At 39.6% G+C, this 18,770-nt stretch overlaps 2 protein-coding genes across 2 annotated transcripts; both read left to right on the top strand.

Annotated features, from left to right (window-relative positions):
• The first annotated feature begins 537 nt into the window (after positions 1–537).
• On the top strand, positions 538–9,619 carry LOC5510975. The gene is made up of 6 exons (XM_032380223.2): positions 538–1,105; positions 2,742–3,206; positions 4,714–5,100; positions 6,089–6,226; positions 6,603–6,878; positions 7,635–9,619. Exons 1-6 carry the CDS (start codon positions 646–648, stop codon positions 7,799–7,801), a joined length of 1,893 nt encoding a protein of 630 aa, XP_032236114.2. The 5' UTR covers positions 538–645; the 3' UTR covers positions 7,802–9,619.
• A 2,053-nt stretch (positions 9,620–11,672) lies between these two features.
• Positions 11,673–17,955, top strand: LOC116617516. Its single transcript, XM_048732353.1, has 6 exons — positions 11,673–11,861; positions 12,012–12,502; positions 14,385–14,795; positions 15,649–15,672; positions 15,814–15,843; positions 16,782–17,955. Coding segments are annotated over exons 1-6 (1,218 nt in total). The 5' UTR covers positions 11,673–11,859; the 3' UTR covers positions 17,042–17,955.
• Positions 17,956–18,770: the final 815 nt, after the last annotated feature.

Below are 18,770 nucleotides of genomic sequence, written 5' to 3'. Positions count from 1 at the left end.
GTAAGAGTTGTGACGTCACAGGAAACCAAAGCTCGTTCCAGCCGCCAGGCTACCTCACGGTTTATCTCTGAGCACAGGAAACCCGGCAAGAACGCCTGGGACTAGGCTGGTAAATTTCGACATAACGTACTGCCCTAGATCCAAGAACGATGAAAAAATATTATTTCTAAAATCTGAAATGTCATGTTAAACACATCGGTGCGGAAGACGAGGCAAACTTACAAACAAAATCGTTTCAGTGCCTCCAATTAACCAAACGTTCGTTCCATACGGCAGGTTATTAAAAATATTAAAAAGACAAACTTTAAACGGCTATCAGTGATAATGTCCACTTGTTTGACAATGTCAAAGGGTGGCAATTTACGAAATGGAATAGCTGGTTGTTATGTCACATTTATTTGCGCTCGAAATTTATGACAAACACGAACTCACATTGCTTTCATTTCAAAGCGCCGCGCTGTTGGGTGCTGGTGGTGAAACGATATAGGTAATTTGGGATGTTTTGCAATTACGTAAGCAACAGCTGCTCAGATGTAGCGCAGGCTCAAGCACACCTGTATCGCTGATCGGCATAACAACGCAAATTGTCGCCAAAACCGCGCTCACAGTACGGCAACCCCTCAAAGCGAGCATAGCCCAGTTCAAATGGCGTCGCTTGCACCGATAGCATTTGGTGGCCTTTTATTTCTCCTCTCCGCCTCCTCCCTACACGGTGGTCAGATCTGTGCGAATCTAACTTCACCCTACTGTAGAAACGCCGGTTATAGCCTAACTGCAAACTTCCCACCTATCGATGGAAAGCCATTTCAGGCCGCCAAGGGCAGCGAGCTCAATACTTATTTGCAGTTTTTGAAAATGTGTTCACCGTACTCGGAGACTGTGATGTGTTCCCTGTTTTTCCCCAAGTGTGACCCGAGTATTAACGGACCTCATCTTCCTTGTAAAAGCGTGTGTAATGAATTTGTCGACAGTTGCAGCATGTTTCTTAATCTCGCTTCAACTAAAGGTGTTCTGGCCGTCCTATGTGATCTCCTGCCAGAGTTTGACGGTAACAACCAAACGTGTTTTCTCCCGAAAGGCTTTAATAGAAGCACCGCCGCTCCGGGTAAGAAATAACACACTTCAGCAGTTACTTAAATTTTTGAAACTGGCAACCACATGCGTGCGTTAAACAAGAATGAATTAAAATTTCAACATTGTTTCCCTCATTTCTACTTTCAAATTAATGCGATCTAATCCATGGACGATCTAAGACTATTCCTAACCGGATGCTTTCGAGGAGTTATTGGTCTAACACATACTTGTTTGCGAATCATATACTCTAAGTGTTTATATTAACGTATGCTATTTCTCAATCCTGCATATATTATTAAAACCAGTGTCCGATCGGGGTAAATAGAATAACAACGAAACCCTAAAATATCCATAATGAATTCGAGCCAGATATAAAGAGAAGCGGTAACACTCAAATTTCCACACTATATGTGTAAACTGTACTTGGCATTTAAGGAAATTTCGGCGTAACACCTTAGTACGGACTCGTTACAAGTTTTTTTTTATTACATGTCAGAGTGGTATTTCATTTTGGTCGATGTTGTACAATTGCAAAAGATATCACATTTCTTATACTGTTTTTTTCTCTCTAAATTTATTTGTACAACATGTACAATGGATAAATTGTTATTGATGTTATTGTAAGTTCTTCACGCACTCGGCATTTACGCTTGAGCGATAACGAGGTATTTAAGCCGCATTACGGTCCAAAGTTTAACCTTAAAATTTATTCATTTTGCGCGTTTTTTTGTAGTATTTTCTCTGTTTTTTTCCTCCATCTATTCTTTCGAAAAGTTTCATAAAATTTTAGTTGAATTTTTTTTAAGAACAATAAACACTTTTAAAAACAAAACAAAAACATTTTTGTGGTGTATTAGACTATTCATATAAATGAAACTGCTTTTTAAGTATTATACACAGAATCTACTTAAAGAAAATCTACTTAAAAAAAATAAAAAAAGTTAATTTAGATTCAAAAGTCAATGCAAATGAAGGCAAATAGAAATAAAACAACTATAATAGAGTACTTCAATTTGTTTTAATGTTTCTATTTGTTTTACTTATCACTCAATGCTCATTATTCAGCACAGATATTGCTTGAGACCTTTAGAGAATGTTATAGGCTGATTTCCTTATAATCAGATCAGATAAGCACACCGAACCCAGCACTGAACTGGAATGATCCATTATTCTCTCAATTTAGAGCAACAGATTTCTGCTTGACCAAAGGGAAGCTAGCACTGTGGGGAGGGGGGGACGGGATCTTTTTGACATATCTTATTAACCAATCAAGTGATCTTTTAAGATAACTTGCAAACCAATAAAATAACCAAAGCATTTTATTATAACTCTCTGTGCAGTATATAATTATATATAGAGAAATCTGAAGCAGCCACAACTATATTCCACTAGACACCCCTTCCCACACCTCCCCTCTTAACACCAGCATTAAAGTATTCATCTCATGACAATTTATATGGTATTGATAGCAATATTAGTATATGTTCTATGTCCTTATTCAAAGGCTTTAAAGTAGCACTAAACCTCTAAACCAATTTTTGTCATATTCATAGCAGTAGAATTATGTTCTTTGTTCCTATTTAAAGGCTTTAGAGTATTCAATCTCAAGATCAATTTGTATGCCATTTTTAGCAGCCCACTAAAATATACTACCTTATTTTCTAAAGGTATCCCCAAAGATGTATGTCACAAAATAGAGGATGAGAACTGTGTTGATGATCTCCACTACAACGCCACATTCTACAACAGCGCCATGCAATCCAATGCCACATTCAACCTCTTGCAGCAACTCGTCATGAAAAACTGTTCAGCAAAGACTGAGAAGTTTACCTGCTTTTCACGTTCCCCACCTTGTTATAAGGACAAGAACTCTATCAAAATCCCATGCCAGTCCCTTTGCAAGGAGGTTCTTAATGACTGTCATAAAGAACTATCAGATCTTGGACTTCATTGGCCAGATTGTGAAGTAATTTACCCTAATGGGACAGGGGAGAATGACCTATGTCTGATCTCTAAATGGCCAGCCCCGTGGTCAGATGGTAACTGGACAATGCCGACAGCTATACCTCCAACAACAAGTGTTTCCACGCCAACACCACCACCAACACAACCACCACCAACAACAAACCCAGGTAGGAAGCAGCATTAATCCAGCAATTGGTAATCAGTGACAGCTGATGCAGGAAAATAATAACCAGCAACAGTATAAATTATAATAAATAATACTAATTAAAAAACAAAAAAAATATTGCAACACATATCAGCAGCCTTCTCAACTACCTGCCTTTCTAGAGATTTAACCGTCTCCATGCAGACAGTTATAAATTATTTTTGTTTTGGTTTTGACAAGAAAAAAGAAACCTACAGCAACCTAAACTGCCTCCAAATCCATAATGACCTGCTCCTTAAAAATCCATTTGAGGATTCAACAACAAACATTACTGTCATATCTATCAACTACAACTGAGCCATAATACCATGTTGAAACCCAACGTAGCAGCAGTTAATATTACTATATTGTATTTAGCTGGTAACAATTTGTTAGCACTTGTAATAAAGGTCATAACAAAGGATAACAGGAGAGTGAGCTATCTAATCTGAAGAAATTCCATCAAAACATTACATTATGACTTTACTATTAAACCGCGACCTAACAGAGATGAGAGTTGATGGGAGTTAATGAGAGCTCTTTCTTGCTATATTTCTTGTTATTTATAAGCCAAATGCCTGAAAATAGGGGGGAAGGCGGGCCCCCTAGGCCACACTGCCTCTCTAATCTGAAGAAAGTCCATCAAAACCATTACATTATCACTTTACTATTAAACCTCGACCTAACAGAGATGAGAGTTGATGGGAGTTAATGAGAGCTCTTTCTTGCTATATTTCTTGTTATTTATAAGCCAAATGCCTGAAAATAGGGGGGCCTGTGGCCGCTCAGCCCACCCCGAGATCCGCCCCTGCTAATTTGTACATTTTAAAAACTGCTGAATGAAATACTCTCATTAACTCGCGTTCACGTGATCAACAGTTCAAAGTCGATGAGTGTGTGTGAGAGTGCACAGTAGAACGGTAATGAGAAATGGAATTCTCATCAACTGTTATCTCTGTTTGATCGATGCTTTAAGCATAGAGTACTTATACATCTACGCTTTACCTACTGTTATGCAAGAATTCGCCCATTCGTTCCACCACACACACGGCTAGTAGGTGCGTTTATCCAACAGCTTCCAGATCGGACGGTACACACTTCATTTATGCAAATCACGTTTGAAAAAAGTGCTCAAACAACTTTCAATTCGTCCTTGGAATCATAATGAAGACTCATTCATTCTCGTGGAGTTGATATATTTATGTTTCTTGCTTTTGTGAGCCAGCGATCATTTCAGCGTTGGTAATTACGTCACTAAAACTGCGAGTTTTGATTGGCTCTCGTATTTCTGGCGGGAAAACTGCGGCCAAATTTCACATCACGAACCACTGGCTATAAGACTCGACCACAGCGGCGCGTTTATTTTCTTTCCCACTAGGTATACGTGCTTTATTTAACACAAACAAGACATTAGATATAATTTTTAGTAAAGTTATCCTATAGCCCGTGCACAAACCTAAAAAAAGTATTCTTTTCCCTCTTCTTTGTAGTGAGTAAACATTGCCAACCGATGACCATCAAGTCGTGCGCCAAAGCTGGTTACCCGTTTACCTTCAGCTACCCTGACGTGAATGGCCAGCCATACCAACAAGCGAAAGCCCTCTATCTCGACTATTACCTCAACTTGCTAAAATGCTCCAAGCTATCCGAACTGGTCCTGTGTTCAATGTACGTTCCGCAGTGTCAGGATGAGCACTTCCCTAAGCCCGTCCTGCCTTGCCGTCCAGTCTGCTACCAGTTCGTGAAGGATTGTCACGCCTATATCCGGTTAGCTGCCATATTTGGCATGGTCACGAGTATTTGTGATCTTCTTCCGGTCGATTCGACACCGGAAGCGCCGTGTTTCGTGCCACCAGGGTTCGTGTCCCAGGCTGGTGGTAAGTCACGTGATATAGTGTCGCTCGTTTATTACATTGTGTGTCGAGTTAAAATAAGTTATATGACGAGCAAACAGCGTGATGGGACGATTTAATTTGACGCGATTCAACATGGTGTTGTAAACATGTAGATGTGATACTAAACGAAAGCTAGAATATGGTAGGCTTTTTTGGCAATTCTGCTCCCGGAATATCTGCGTTAGATTCACGACATCATCATTGGAATTGTTCGACGAATTGAATTGCATACCCTAGAATCTTTCCAGCATGCTGTTCTTTCATCAACTCGACCCAATCTCCCTCGCAACAAAGGAATGGCAAATAAGATTAAACACGAGGTTCCGCTATAAAAAGAAAAGCTCCTCCCATCCCCATCATTGGAACCTCGTGTTTAAGTTTCTCAGGATCTGTTGATTGTAATTTGCAGCGAGGACTAGAGGGGTAGTTTGTGCAGTTGGGCCAGAAATTGCACTTTCCCTTTTAACAAGCTGTCACCGCCAGTGACTCACGCCAACATAACAAACTCGACTTCTGGATACTTTTATTACATTGGACACGGTACTAGAAAATAAAATTAAAAATACAAATATTAAGACATGCAAGAAAATAATACATAGTAGATTTCGATGGCGGAGTTACAATATTGTAGTATGAAAAAGGTGAATAAAAATGATTTTACCTTAACGGTGACGAGTCTTGTGGAAGTGGTTGAGATGGTGGCATAAATCAATAAAACGGACTAATGACTTGCTACTTAAGCAAAAATGCAGGCTAGAATTTACATAGTAAGTGTAGAATGTATAAAATAATAAACAATTCTAAAGGCAAATAGACATGAAGATATGTTTGCCTCTAACACAGTTTACAACAGTTTACAAACTCGATGAAACAGATTTACCCAATCACACGGTCGATCGATTGTTAACCATTTGGAAACCGTTACATGAGAAACAACAAGGCTTGACAAATCTTCCATCTCTTTTTCCAGGCACCTCCAAAGACGTGTGTCACCCCGTGGTCAAGAGCTCAAAGTGCGTTGACGATCTCCACTACAACCATACGTTTCTGCCGCCTCAAGAACAGGTTTCCTCGTACTTTAACCTTATGAGGAGCATCATTGATTCAGGTGAGCATATTTCCCAACGCTGACAAAGGTGCGCATGCGCTAGCTCTGGCAAAATCCAAACACAATAATTATGTTTAATCGTTCAATAAGAACTACGGAAAGTTGACTTCAGTTGCTATTTTGAGTAAATGTACAGCACTAAAGCCAGAATTTCCAAAAGATGTATACGTTTTGTCATAGAAAATCATAGCCTTTTGTTTTCTTTTATCTTCCAAAAAAGTTTGGTCGACTTCGTGTATCACACAGAAGTGAGTTCATTCTAAGATTGATTGTAGCAGGCCTCGAAATGTGGGTGGAAGACGACACATTGCAGAGATATTAAGAAAACTTTTTCCCCTCCCCCTGCTACGGCCCTGATCTATTGATTCTGTTACAGGCTGCTCCCCGGAAATTGAACGTTTCTTCTGCTTCACAAGTCTTCCTCCGTGCAACTCCAACAATGACCTCACTGTTCAGCTGCCGTGCAAGTCTCTTTGCCAAAAGGTTGTGCGAGACTGCAAGATGGTGTATGATAGTTTGGGTTGGCCCGTGCCAGACTGTGATTTCTTGCTGCCGAATTCTACGGGCGTCAACGGAATGTGTGCCATAAGGAATTTCCCTGTTCCCCTTAGACATATCGATTCGTACACGCCGACCAAGTCCCCTCCCAAACGTAAGTGGAACTGTGGCGTGCAAGCGTTATGCATCAATCAATCTTTTTATTAAGCTTTTATTCCTTGAAGGCAAAGGAATGGAAATGCCTGACTTAATGGGAGTGAGATCAGCGATCAGAAGTGCTGGCGCTACTGAACGCAGAGGGGAGGGGGTGCTGGGATGCAGCTTGCCAATACTTCCATTGTCTTGTGGTCTGTAGAGCGTAACAGTGCCAGCAATGCTGTCCGATTCCGAGCGCAGTTTGTACGCTGGAGGCTTCAAATTAATTCCTTGTTACTGTCGTCATATCTTGAAGAGACTGATTACGGATAAAATCAGCGGCGTGTAGCCAGGATTTTAACAGGAGGGGGGCCAAAAGGGACTTTCAAGGCATTTTCTCATGTATTTTAGATAATGTCTCATTATACATTTACTGTATTTTTGGCTGCTTAAAGGGGGAGGCGGGCCCCCTAGGCCACCCCCCTGGCTACGCCCCTGAAAATTACAACATAACCATCAAAAAACATAACTTAATCATTGGCTTGCCGAAATAAATCCTCAAAAAAGCTCAAAGGAATGGTAGATAGGGTGATACGAATGTCTTTCTTTATAGCTGCTAATATGAAAAAAATAGTGACTGACAGTCCCTAATATTGTATCTAAGGAAGTAACGACATTGCAACATTAGCCTCAGCTAAATGTAATTATACCATTAAAAGATTGAAGATTAAAGAACGGATATGAGCTGATACAAATCCTTTTTTTCCTTCCACAGGCAGGAAGAAGAAGTCTCATGCGGGTGTGGTCGCAGGTATCGTTGTTACACTCATTATCGTCGTCATTGCTATTGGGCTCGTTGTCTTTTACTTCAAGTTCTACAAGAAAAGGCATCCCTTCGCCCCTCAAGTCTTCCACAATGTGCAATCCAATGAATACGATTAGAGTCAAGATCCCGAAAGGCTAACAAGTGCACTGTTATGAGCACATGCAGAAGGATTTCAGCTTTAAATAGTGAATACCTCTGATTTATCATAGAGATACCGCACCAAAATAGACTCCAATAACACCCATCACCAGGGAAGCTTTCTTGCACCGACAACCTTACCAGCGCTATTGTCGTCTTTTATGAAACATCTGCACGACGTCATCAGCAACCGTCTAAGTGACGTCATCACCGACCTTGTGACCTTGTGGCTCTTATGTTCACGCGAGGAGGGAGAAAATCTCCAGTCTGTTTTATAAAAATATTTACAAGAAATGGATATTAGTCCCTGAATGACATATTATCTGACTAAATGGTTCCTTTAAGGCAAGAAAACTCATAAAAGAACTTGTTTGCGGCCAGAATTTTTCACTAACCTAAAACGTTCAGTAATAGAGGCTAGGGGCAGGGCCGTAGCAGGCGATGGAGCACTGGGGGCACGTACCCCCCCCCCCCCCTCCCAAATATTTTCTAAAATAATAAGGAAATGACCGGTAGGGGCGTGGCTGTGCCCCCCATGGTTTTCAATGTTTCTGTATCGTGCCCCCCCCCCCCCCAATAATTCGAGGCTTGCTACGGCTATGAGGAGTGCTGAGTGAGTCGAGCTCGACCAATCAGCGAACGACAAATAATCATAGAAGACCCTCGTGAGCGAAGACGGCGAAGCACTCTGAGTCCGACTTATAGCGATCGTTATGTATTAGACCTTTTCTTTGTAAGTTACACTATTTCAAAAACGTTTGCACTGAAGAAACCACAGTCGCAACCCGCCGTAGTTCATGGCTCGCAATTGCTCGACGCTAAAAATGTCAATCTTGTATTTTGTATGTATTTTTACTGTACTAAAATTGGGGTCAAGGGGTCTTCAAGGAAGATCCAGAGCGTATGGCTGCGTAAACAGCGAATGGCTATTGTCACAGCTGTTTAATTAGCTAGATTTTGCTCAAACGCAATACAGTGAAAACTTTTGGCGGTAAGCTTGGTATAAGACTTTACTGTAGAAATATGGAGTGGACACTAAGCACCTACAGGTTATTTTGGGAAAAGAATAGATGGCTCATGAACACACGCCATGAAAATAAGAAAGATTGAATATAATAGTTTTGCATGAAATGCACCTAGTAAAGCTTATAACAGACTGAATGTTTTTCCGAAAATTTCTCTAGATGGAAGCAATTTACGTTTTACAAGATCTAAGTTCTTTAGTTCCTGTTTTTATTTATTGTATTCTACGATGCTAATAGGCGTTTTCGATAAACAGAAAAATAATCGCACATTTTAATACCGGTATTAATAACGCATGGAAAGCAGTTTGAAGTTTGACCACAAAGTTTGTCTACTTAGTAGTACTGCAAGGTAGTAATGTAGATTTGTTAGTAATGTAGAATACCTTGTTAGTAATGGAGAATATTTATTTCAAACGCCTGTAATCGAAATTTAAACCATTGAGCTGTAGACATTTGCTTCACGGTGATTTTGTTCAAACAAGTTATTTCTAAAGTCGCTATTTTGAAGAAAAAGTTTTGAGATAGTTTTGTTTAATTGGGGTCGCTCTTCACGGACACACTAACAGATTGATCTTAATTACGTAAAGGATTGATCTTTAATTACGTAAAGGGTTGATCTTTAATTACAAAAAGGGTTGATCTTTAATTACAAAAAGGGTTGATCTTCAATTACGTAAAGGGCGCAAACGCTGATATACCATATTTGATAACTACCTTTGCATGTCCGCTGCCATCACATAAAAGTGAAACAAATTAAAAAAATCACCCTCACTGTGGTTGTTATGTCTTTATTCAATTCTATTCAATACTAACGATATAAACTGCTATGAGTAACAATTTAAGAGCCCCGAGCCAGGAGATGGAAGCGATCCGAAAAGTAACCACATTTGATATTCGACAATAGACTTTTTGCGGTTAGAAATACCACAGTTGGAAGGCCTGTAATTTTTACTTAAAAGAGAGGCTAAAACGGGCTTCCTTTGGCGGGAATACTATGAATTATTAAATAAACTTTACTAAATGTTGCTGTCGTATTTGTTCTGAAGTTGTTTACTTGCTTTTCGCGGGAAAAAGAAGACCGCACGCCAGTTTGAGCCTCTCTTTGGTGTAAAACGACAGGCCTCCCAAGGGCAGGCCCGTAGCCAGGATTTTGAGCGGGGTGGTTCGTTTTTTCCATTTGAGCCATATCAAGAAAATTTAGCCAAAAATTGTCGTTTTTTGCCAACGGTCACTTCCATATAAGGAAACTAATATATTCCTTATTTGGAAAAACTGCATGATTCTTGCCATTTTTAAGGTTGCTGTACCGCAGCTGCTTCGTAAACTTTATAACTTTTAACCAGAAGGGAAAAACAGTCACTGTGACCATCTTTGGTAATTTGGAGAAAGTATCTGAAAAGAAACTAAGATTCCACGGTACCTCTCAAAATTACAACGTTTGCTTCATATGGGACCAAATTTCCGGTATACCCCGCTCCTCGCCTTATTACATTAGGCAATCATTACTTCAAATAAATTCAATCTTGTATTTAAAATGTTATTAATAGGATGCTTTTTAACATATAGCGATAATAATAAAGATAAATATTTTAAAAAGATTTTTATAGTTATTTTAAAGACATATTGATGTGCACGGTATATCCAGCCAACGTAATTTTTTTGAGCGGGCCTTCAAGCCGGGTGGGTGGGTGGGGGGTGGGGGGGGGGGTTCGTCCGAACCCCCCCCTCCTGGCTAAGGGCCTGATCACAATCGGTCTTTTAACCTCACCAGCCTCGTCCCTAGGATTCTAACGGTCAGCCTAACTCATCCGGGTTCGAGACATTCTCGGAGGGTTGGAGCGAGAAGCGAGAAATTCCCTCAAATTTGGCTCAAATGTGACTTGTTTTACTACACGCTACATCTACCCGACTAATAACAATAATTCTCCGAGAAACATTTTGTGACGCCGCTACAAGATTGTTCGAGCTTTACAGGGCTTTTTGGGTTAGCTAAGCTAGGAAACATGTCGCGCGTAGCCAGGAAAAGCTGTGCCAATTATGGCATAGCCTATACCTGTATACGCAAAGCATGTAGGAGGGGTCGCGTGTTTCGGAAAGCGTCACTTGGATGTGAAGCGGAAAGGGGAGGGATACCCTCCCTTCTAGCTTCCGTTTATACGGCAAGACTTTATACGAACGTTGATTTTTATCGTATTTGTATCTTGTGGTTTCAAGGCGTGACACAGACTCCGTGACACAGCATCGTGTGAATGTTAGAGGCTCCCAAGGTATGCTGTGTAAAATTCTATGCCTTCATGTATTGGAAAATGCAAATTGAATAAATGACAAAACTAAATCATATAAGCTTTGTTAAAATGAAACTTAGCTAGGGAGCTAAGATCTAGAATATTAGCTGAAGCCCATCACCGCAAAAGTTGTATAATGACATCGAACCAAGATGGCCAGGCGAGATCCTCTGGAGAGCAATTCAGGAATTTTAATTAAAATCTACCTATAAGCTCTTAACACAAAGATAAGTTAAGGTAAGAATAAATTTAATTATAACAGTAAAACGACCTTTAAGTCATAGAAGGAGACGAAGATGCGCTTTTCTTAGAATTCCTTCACGTCTCTAATTCGTTTGATGCACGTACTCTTTCTAAGTTAACGATGACTCGCAATCTAAATATTTAGTCTTGTGTCCCTGTGATCTATAGGTGACTACCACTTGGTGACTATAGTCTGGAGGTGTTGGCTTATTGTGCTAATCACAATACACATTTTGTGCGTGAATGGTCACTAGTTTATATACGTTAGAAAATTAGCATTCCAGCATATAAGCCCACTCTAGCGTGTCACATGGGTTATAAATTATGTTGGGCAACAAGTGAATGTCCAGTGTGTAACTCAATAGCGTTGTTTGAACAGGGATCTTCAGGACTACAGGAAAACAAATCAACAGGGAATCTTCTTTTCTACAGGAAAACAAATATTGGATATCTCGGACAAGGTGGAGACGCTTTCAACAAAACATGTTAGTACATAACAGTCCTCTCAAGATAAGTTGATTTCGTTTGTACACAATATACGGTTAAAATTCGCACAAAGGATTTAAAACAAACGCTAAAGCAATTACCTCTTAAAAGAACTTGACTAAAACTTTTTTTGTGTTTTTCTTTTGCAGGCGAAGTTTTAAAGAAGCCGTCTTTTTGATCTGTGTATTAGTGTTTCTCGCTGGGAGAGAAGGTTCAGCTGTCTTGACTGAAAGCCCCAAACAAAAACAATGTGCGCCCTTCAAAAGTGACTCTGGTCTTGCCAAACTTTGTGGATATAATTCAACGGTTAAATTTCTTTACGAAAAACACTACTCTATCGCAGAAGCGACTTTAAAACACGCTGCTTTAAAAGTAAATCAGTGTTCCCCTTACGCAAACGAACTCATTTGTTCAGTTTTATTACCAAGATGTGAAGAAGATATTGATGGGCCGTATTTGCCCTGTCGGCGAGTTTGCGACGAAGTATTTAACAAATGTGGGAATATATTGAGAGAAAATAACTTTGGCTGGGTATATGGAATGTGTCAGCTTTTAGCTCGGGAGGATAATCCTAAAAGCAAGTATTATTTACAGAGATGCTACGAGCCAGATGGATTCAATACTTCAATTCAAGTCGAAGGTACTTTCCATTATGTCACATTATTTAACATCCTAGTTTGATATTCTGCTCAATTTATAACACTTTCTATAGCCTGTAGTCTGTAATTAGACTCAGCTAAAGTTGATGTGGGATTTTTATAGATTTTTTCCCCATTTTGTTGAGGTGCAAATAATCAGACATGTTAAAAGAAGAAAATTGTTTTCGACTCGAGGTGTCCTCCTATGAGTCGGGAGATTTTACAAACGTTGCAATAATTAATCCAATCTATAAATTTGCTTAAAAAAGCGAGATGGCTTTTTGTTCTACACAAGGCCCTTCCTTCTATCTCAAATAGATGCTTTTATGGTTATGATCGTCGATTTTTGGCGGCCAAAAATCCAACGCTTATCTTTCTTCAAAACATCCTATCCTCAAAAATGGCGGCCGGCGTACTTTGAAAATCATCAAATGCTTTATTTGTAACTAACTCGCTTTATTTGAAGAACTAAAGGCTGTAATACTGTGGGTTGAGCATACAAACGCCTGAAAAATCGTATTAATTCTACCGAGATTATAACTTCTTGTTTGGCAGTTGTCGTCGTTAATTCAATTGGACTCACATCTTTCACACTTGACATCCTCGATTCACCATAGTCCAAGCGACCATCGCGACGCAATAATAATTCTCAACATCTTAAACACACATATGACTATAAAACAAACAAGACGTTTAAAAAGTCGTAACGTTCTGACATTTATTGTTTAATTTCCCCATTTTAGTTGCATTTTCCAAGTATATGTTATGTTTCGAGTCTGTCACTCGTTCTTATGACTTTCGCAACAGAACTCATGTTCTGAAAAGAAATCCCTGCCTCGATGACAATTCGCTTTTGATGGATGTTTTGGGTGCTTTGGAAGCCGTCCACATAGCATTCGAATTTTTTCAATTTTCGTTAGTGGCGCATTTTTTTATCTTAAAAAAAACTTTTCAGACAAATGCGAAAGGTTTAGAAAATATCTATCTAACGTGAAGAAAAATATTTGAGAAAAAAAACCCATGAGTTTAAAAGGGGAAAGAAAAGATCTTGGTCTTGGTCTCGAAACAAAAAAATAAATGAATGTACAAGGAGAACAAATACTGATGTTAATATGGAAGGAGGATCATTATATTTGGTGTCATTAAAAAAGCAAAAGAATGTTGCTATAAATATTTCTTGCCTTATCAACGAATTTAGATGAAACATTCTATTTTCGTACAAATCTCTTTTTTATGTAAAATTGCCAATCGCCATAATCGCGTCACTTATTCGACTCCAAGTTGCGAAGTCCCAAACTTCCCAAACCATGTTTTAACCTCTGAATTTGAAAGGCGAGATAAAAGGCTGTACGGGAAATCATTTCCATTGCTTTGATTTAACAAATCGTTCGGTTTGGTCGTTGAGGTTTCATCGGGCCAATGAAGGGAAAGCCAATTTGGTGCTCAAAGCAGACGCGGAATATGGAATATATTCAATTGGTTTTGAAAGATATTTATCTATCATATTAAAGTATAGTAAAAAAAAACCCACGTATAAAAACCTCGAATTATCAAGATCAGGCTGAATAGGCTCTTATAAATCAGGTACCTTTTGACAAATCAGTCAGTTTAGATTCTTGAAAATTAGTTCTTACTTTTTCAAAATAAACAATAACAGTCACTAGTCGCGAACGCTTGCTGACTTTAACAAGCATCTTTTCTCTCTTGTTATCAACCGTATATGAAGTTTAAAATTGTCTTCACATGCTTTATAGTTTTTACATAAGTTGTATCCAGAATTGTGCAATCAACATTAGTGATTTTCGTCATTTAAAGTACAAGGATCAATTTTATCAAAGGCGTTTTATTCTTATGAATGAGTGAATGAATTGTTTTCTATTTCAGATAAACTCGAGTCCCTGAAATGCCACCCACTAGATATCCCTATATGCCAAGGGCTGGGGTTCACGGAAACCGTCCTATCCAAACAAGGCCAACAGGGACTTTCAACATACATAAGCAACGCACTTAGTCAGTACGAGGATGACAAGGACGAGTGTAAGATCATGAGGAAGAGATTATTCTGTACGCAGAACTTACAGTCTTGCATGAATAACAAGATCGCGTTCTTCTGCAGAGATAAATGTAAAGAATTTGTTGAAAGAAACTGTAGCTATTCGTTTTACTATGATCCTACGTTATGTATGGAATTTCCGGAGGGCGATTCAGATGTGGATATTTGTGAGCAGACGCACTGGCCGAGAGCGGGGAACTGGCCAGCGATACGAGACGCTGTCTACACGGCTATCCCTACAGGTGAGGGAGATATCTTAAAGAGACGTAGTCGGCCACACTTAGGGAACAACTCTTAAAGAGACCTAGTCGGGCATACTTAGAGGACAACTCTTAAAGAGACCTAGTCGGCCACACTTTGGGAACAACTCTTAATGAGACCTAGTCGGCCACACTTTGGGAACAACTCTTAAAGAGACCTAGTCGGCCACACTTTGGGAACAACTCTTAAAGAGACCTAGTCGGCCACACTTAGGGGACAACTCTTAAAGAGACCTAGTCGGCCACACTTAGAGGACAACTCTTAAAGAGACCTAGTCGGCCACACTTAGGGAACAACCCTTAAAGAGATCTAGCCGGCCACATATCGGGGACAACTCTTTAAGAGACCTAGTCGGCCACACTTAGGGAACAACCCTTAAAGAGATCTAGTCGGCCACACATCGGGGACAACTCTTAAAGAGACCTAGTCGGCCACACTTAGGGAACAACCCTTAAAGAGATCTAGTCGGCCACACATCGGGGACAACTCTTAAAGAGACCTAGTCAGCCACACATCGGGGACAACTCTTAAAGAGACCTAGTCGGCCACACTTAGGGGACAATTCTTAAAGAGACGTAGTCGGCTACACATCGGGGACAACTCTTTAAGAGAGACCTAGTCGACAACCTTTTTGTTACAGTTTAATAGTCAATAGTGAAAAAATGTGAGAAGGTCTCGAGATAACGTTATATCGCAAAAGCTTTCTCAATTAATGGATGTAAATGATTGTCTTCTCACGTACTTTGCTATGCTTTTGCACTACTATGCTTTATCTCGTATCATTCCTTGCTAGTTCGCTTTTTTTTATGTCCATTATGTATCTTATTATTTCAGAAGTACCAACTAAAAACGGCAATGGTGAGTTTTTTCGTTTTCTTAATATCGTTTGTAAATCATCATTTTTTTAAATCTGGATTTAAATACCAAGACCTATCAAGAGGATATTTAAATTCAATAGTAAATTATCTTATTCTTTACATCTTTTTTCTTATTGTACAGTAACTACAGGAATACCGAGCACTACCACTGGTAAGTACAGTTTGACTCAAGATATAATGGGAACATTTTTGTAGCTACTGGGCATGTGTCAAAATTTCGAAAAAGAAAAAGAAAAAAAGTAAGAGTGAATTTTCCAGCGAGGTTTGCTGTCCTCTCCCCCTACTTTCCGCCTTGGTAGCCACCTCTTTAACTCAGAACAAACTCCGATCAAAACCTCGTGCAAACGGCGCCGACAACGCAGCACCTTCCAACATGGTGTTTAAAGTCACATTATCACCAGTTTACTTCCGGAGGCGACTGAAACGCTCAAAAAATCTATTAGAATCCGCGCTATTAAACAGGCTATCCGCTCAAAAGTATCAATCACATTCTCAAAGACACTTCCAATAGACACATTGCTTTACAATGATTCACGTTTTCTGTTAAAAATCATGGGAGATTGTTACGTAATAGACCGAAAGTACTGGTGATCATGCGGCTTTAAACAGCGCCAGCATTACTGATTCAGCGTCTTGCCAGCAATATTGTTGCTGGCGCTGTTGTATATGGAAGTGCGATTCAAATCAATCATTGTTTATAGTTTTTTAACCGCTAAAGCATGACATTTACATTAAACTTGCTTTTTTTTTCCTTTGGCAGCCATCTTGAATAAGCGCAGCTAATAAACTATCACAAGGCATTTTCGCCCCAGTCTCTGATAGACCATTTAAGGTTCTCACTTGGACGTAAGCGCAAATGGAAGCGCAGGACAAGTGAGAATCGGTCAAAAATAGCGCAGGCGCAAAAAAATTAAGCAGTTGCGTTCTCTTACGCTTGCTTTTGCGCTTACGTTCCAGTGAGAATCGGGACTTACGTGCGCTGCGCTTGCGCTTACGTCCAAGTGAGAACCAACCTCTAGATAGAGTACAGGATATGTTTAATATGATTTCATCACGTCGTCTAAAAATCATTATTTTATAAACCTACAGATACCATAAGCTCACCTGGGATATTCGGCCGTCAGGATACAGGAAGTGTGAATATCACGGGTGCCGTGGCAGGAGGGGTTATAGCGGCAGTGTGTCTAATCATCATTGCACTCGGCATCGCGTATTTCCTGTACAAGCGCAAGAAGCACCGCGATCGGTTCCCGTCACTTGATCACCACGCTCCTTATATGGATGTCGTTGAAAGAAATGGCGCGAAAAATAAGGAGGCAGTGAAAGTCGATTTGATAAGTGACTGCTGAATAACTGTATCTAGAATTAAAATCTTAATTCTGGGAACATTTTCTAGAAATAATTAATAATGAAAAATAGAGCTACAAAGTAGTTCAGTTTCTATGGCAAAACAATTTAGGGAGGTAGTTCAACTATATATAAAACACTTTTGTGGAATGTTCACTCAAGACAAGATAAATCGGCCACGTTTGCATCATAAAAGAACAGATGCAAAGAAAAAAAGAACAGATACTTCCTTGGCTACTTTTAATATGTGTGAGCGACTCTGTCGCACATTTAACCGTAACTTGTAACAAGCAGCTTAAAAAGCTCTAACTCGTCATAACCAGTCAAACAGGGCTACATCTGCTACAGTAGGTGGGGGAGGGGTGGAGGGAAGCTGATGTCGGATAAATATTAATTGAGGTGTCTGTTGCTCAGCACCAATCAGAAAGTAGGAATTCAGCTAGCCCCACTCTTTTTTCCACCAAAGTTTTATTGATCCAGAAAATTATATTCGGCGGTCCTTGTGCATAAGGCGACGAGAAAATCTAAAAAAATAGCTATTCGTTCAAATGTGGCTTTGGACGTAAGGGAACCACCCCTCTCCCTTCTTCTCCATTTTAGCTAAGCGTGCTCTAATTAGACGAATTTGTAAAGAATTGTATATATTATTTATCGACCCTAATATGAATATATTTGGGCATGGGACGAAGCATGGAAAATATGGGTAACCGAATCTTTAAAGTTTCTGTTCAGAACTAAACGACGCCATTGCTTCAGCTACGATAATGGATATTTTTATCGAATTTGTCAAGAAGAGAAAAGACGTGCTTTCTCGTGAAAAAGAAATACTTAGATCAGCTCAAACTAAAGTTTTTTAAAACTTTAAAAAAAGATGTAAAGATATCTTCGGAAATATAAATATAAATAGTGTTCACTACAAATTGTGCTGTTTAGTGTGGATTCTTGTTTTCTCGCGCTAGTATATTTCATTTATTCACCAGAGGGCAAAATAAGGGGACTTGAGTGCTTTTCTATTCGTTAATAGAAGGGAAGAAACACTTTCTAGAGGTTCCCCTTGCGTACTACGCGCGTGCGCAATGAGGCGTGTTTATACCATGTCAATATCATATACCATTTTTGGGAAGCGAAAAGCGCCAACAGAAACACCAAGGCGGCAAATTTGATTGACCGCAATACCGCGACGCGAGACCCTAAGCTCAGCTATTTTTTGACAGGGATGCTTTATACAAACAGCTATTGGGTGGAGGAAATTCGTTAGCTGTTTTGTCGATTGGTCCTAGCAAGGATATAGTCCAACTTGAGGCGAATTCAAAAGAAGGCAACATGCGTGTTAGTCGTTCATGACGTTTGAGTTGGATTGGAACCTTTTTACAGCTTGCAGTTTGGCTCTTTCCTTGTCTTTGTAAATTTACGGCGCGTGCATATAGAATGATGTTGAGATCGCCTAGTATAGGCGAGTATAGTAAACTCTGCATGTGTGTGTTCGCTTCGAAATTGGCTTTTATAAAAAAACATGACAACCCAAATCGCGCTAAATGTGATGTCGAAAGTCGCATTTGCAAACTTTGTCATTCTAAGTTTGATTTAAAAAAAAACAATTTACATTTCGCACATCTATAATCTGCAAACCCTGCAATGGACCCAAAATGAGATCGGAGGGAGGTTTTGGGGGGAACTAAGTTTGACAGCTGTTTTGAATTATACACGCTTGTCCAAGGTTTGTCACTTGGA

This window comes from Nematostella vectensis, chromosome 9, assembly GCF_932526225.1.
Source record: "Nematostella vectensis chromosome 9, jaNemVect1.1, whole genome shotgun sequence".
Taxonomy (NCBI): domain Eukaryota; kingdom Metazoa; phylum Cnidaria; class Anthozoa; order Actiniaria; family Edwardsiidae; genus Nematostella; species Nematostella vectensis.
Note: the sequence above shows the minus strand (reverse complement) of the source record. Positions and strands in the feature narration are given on the sequence as shown.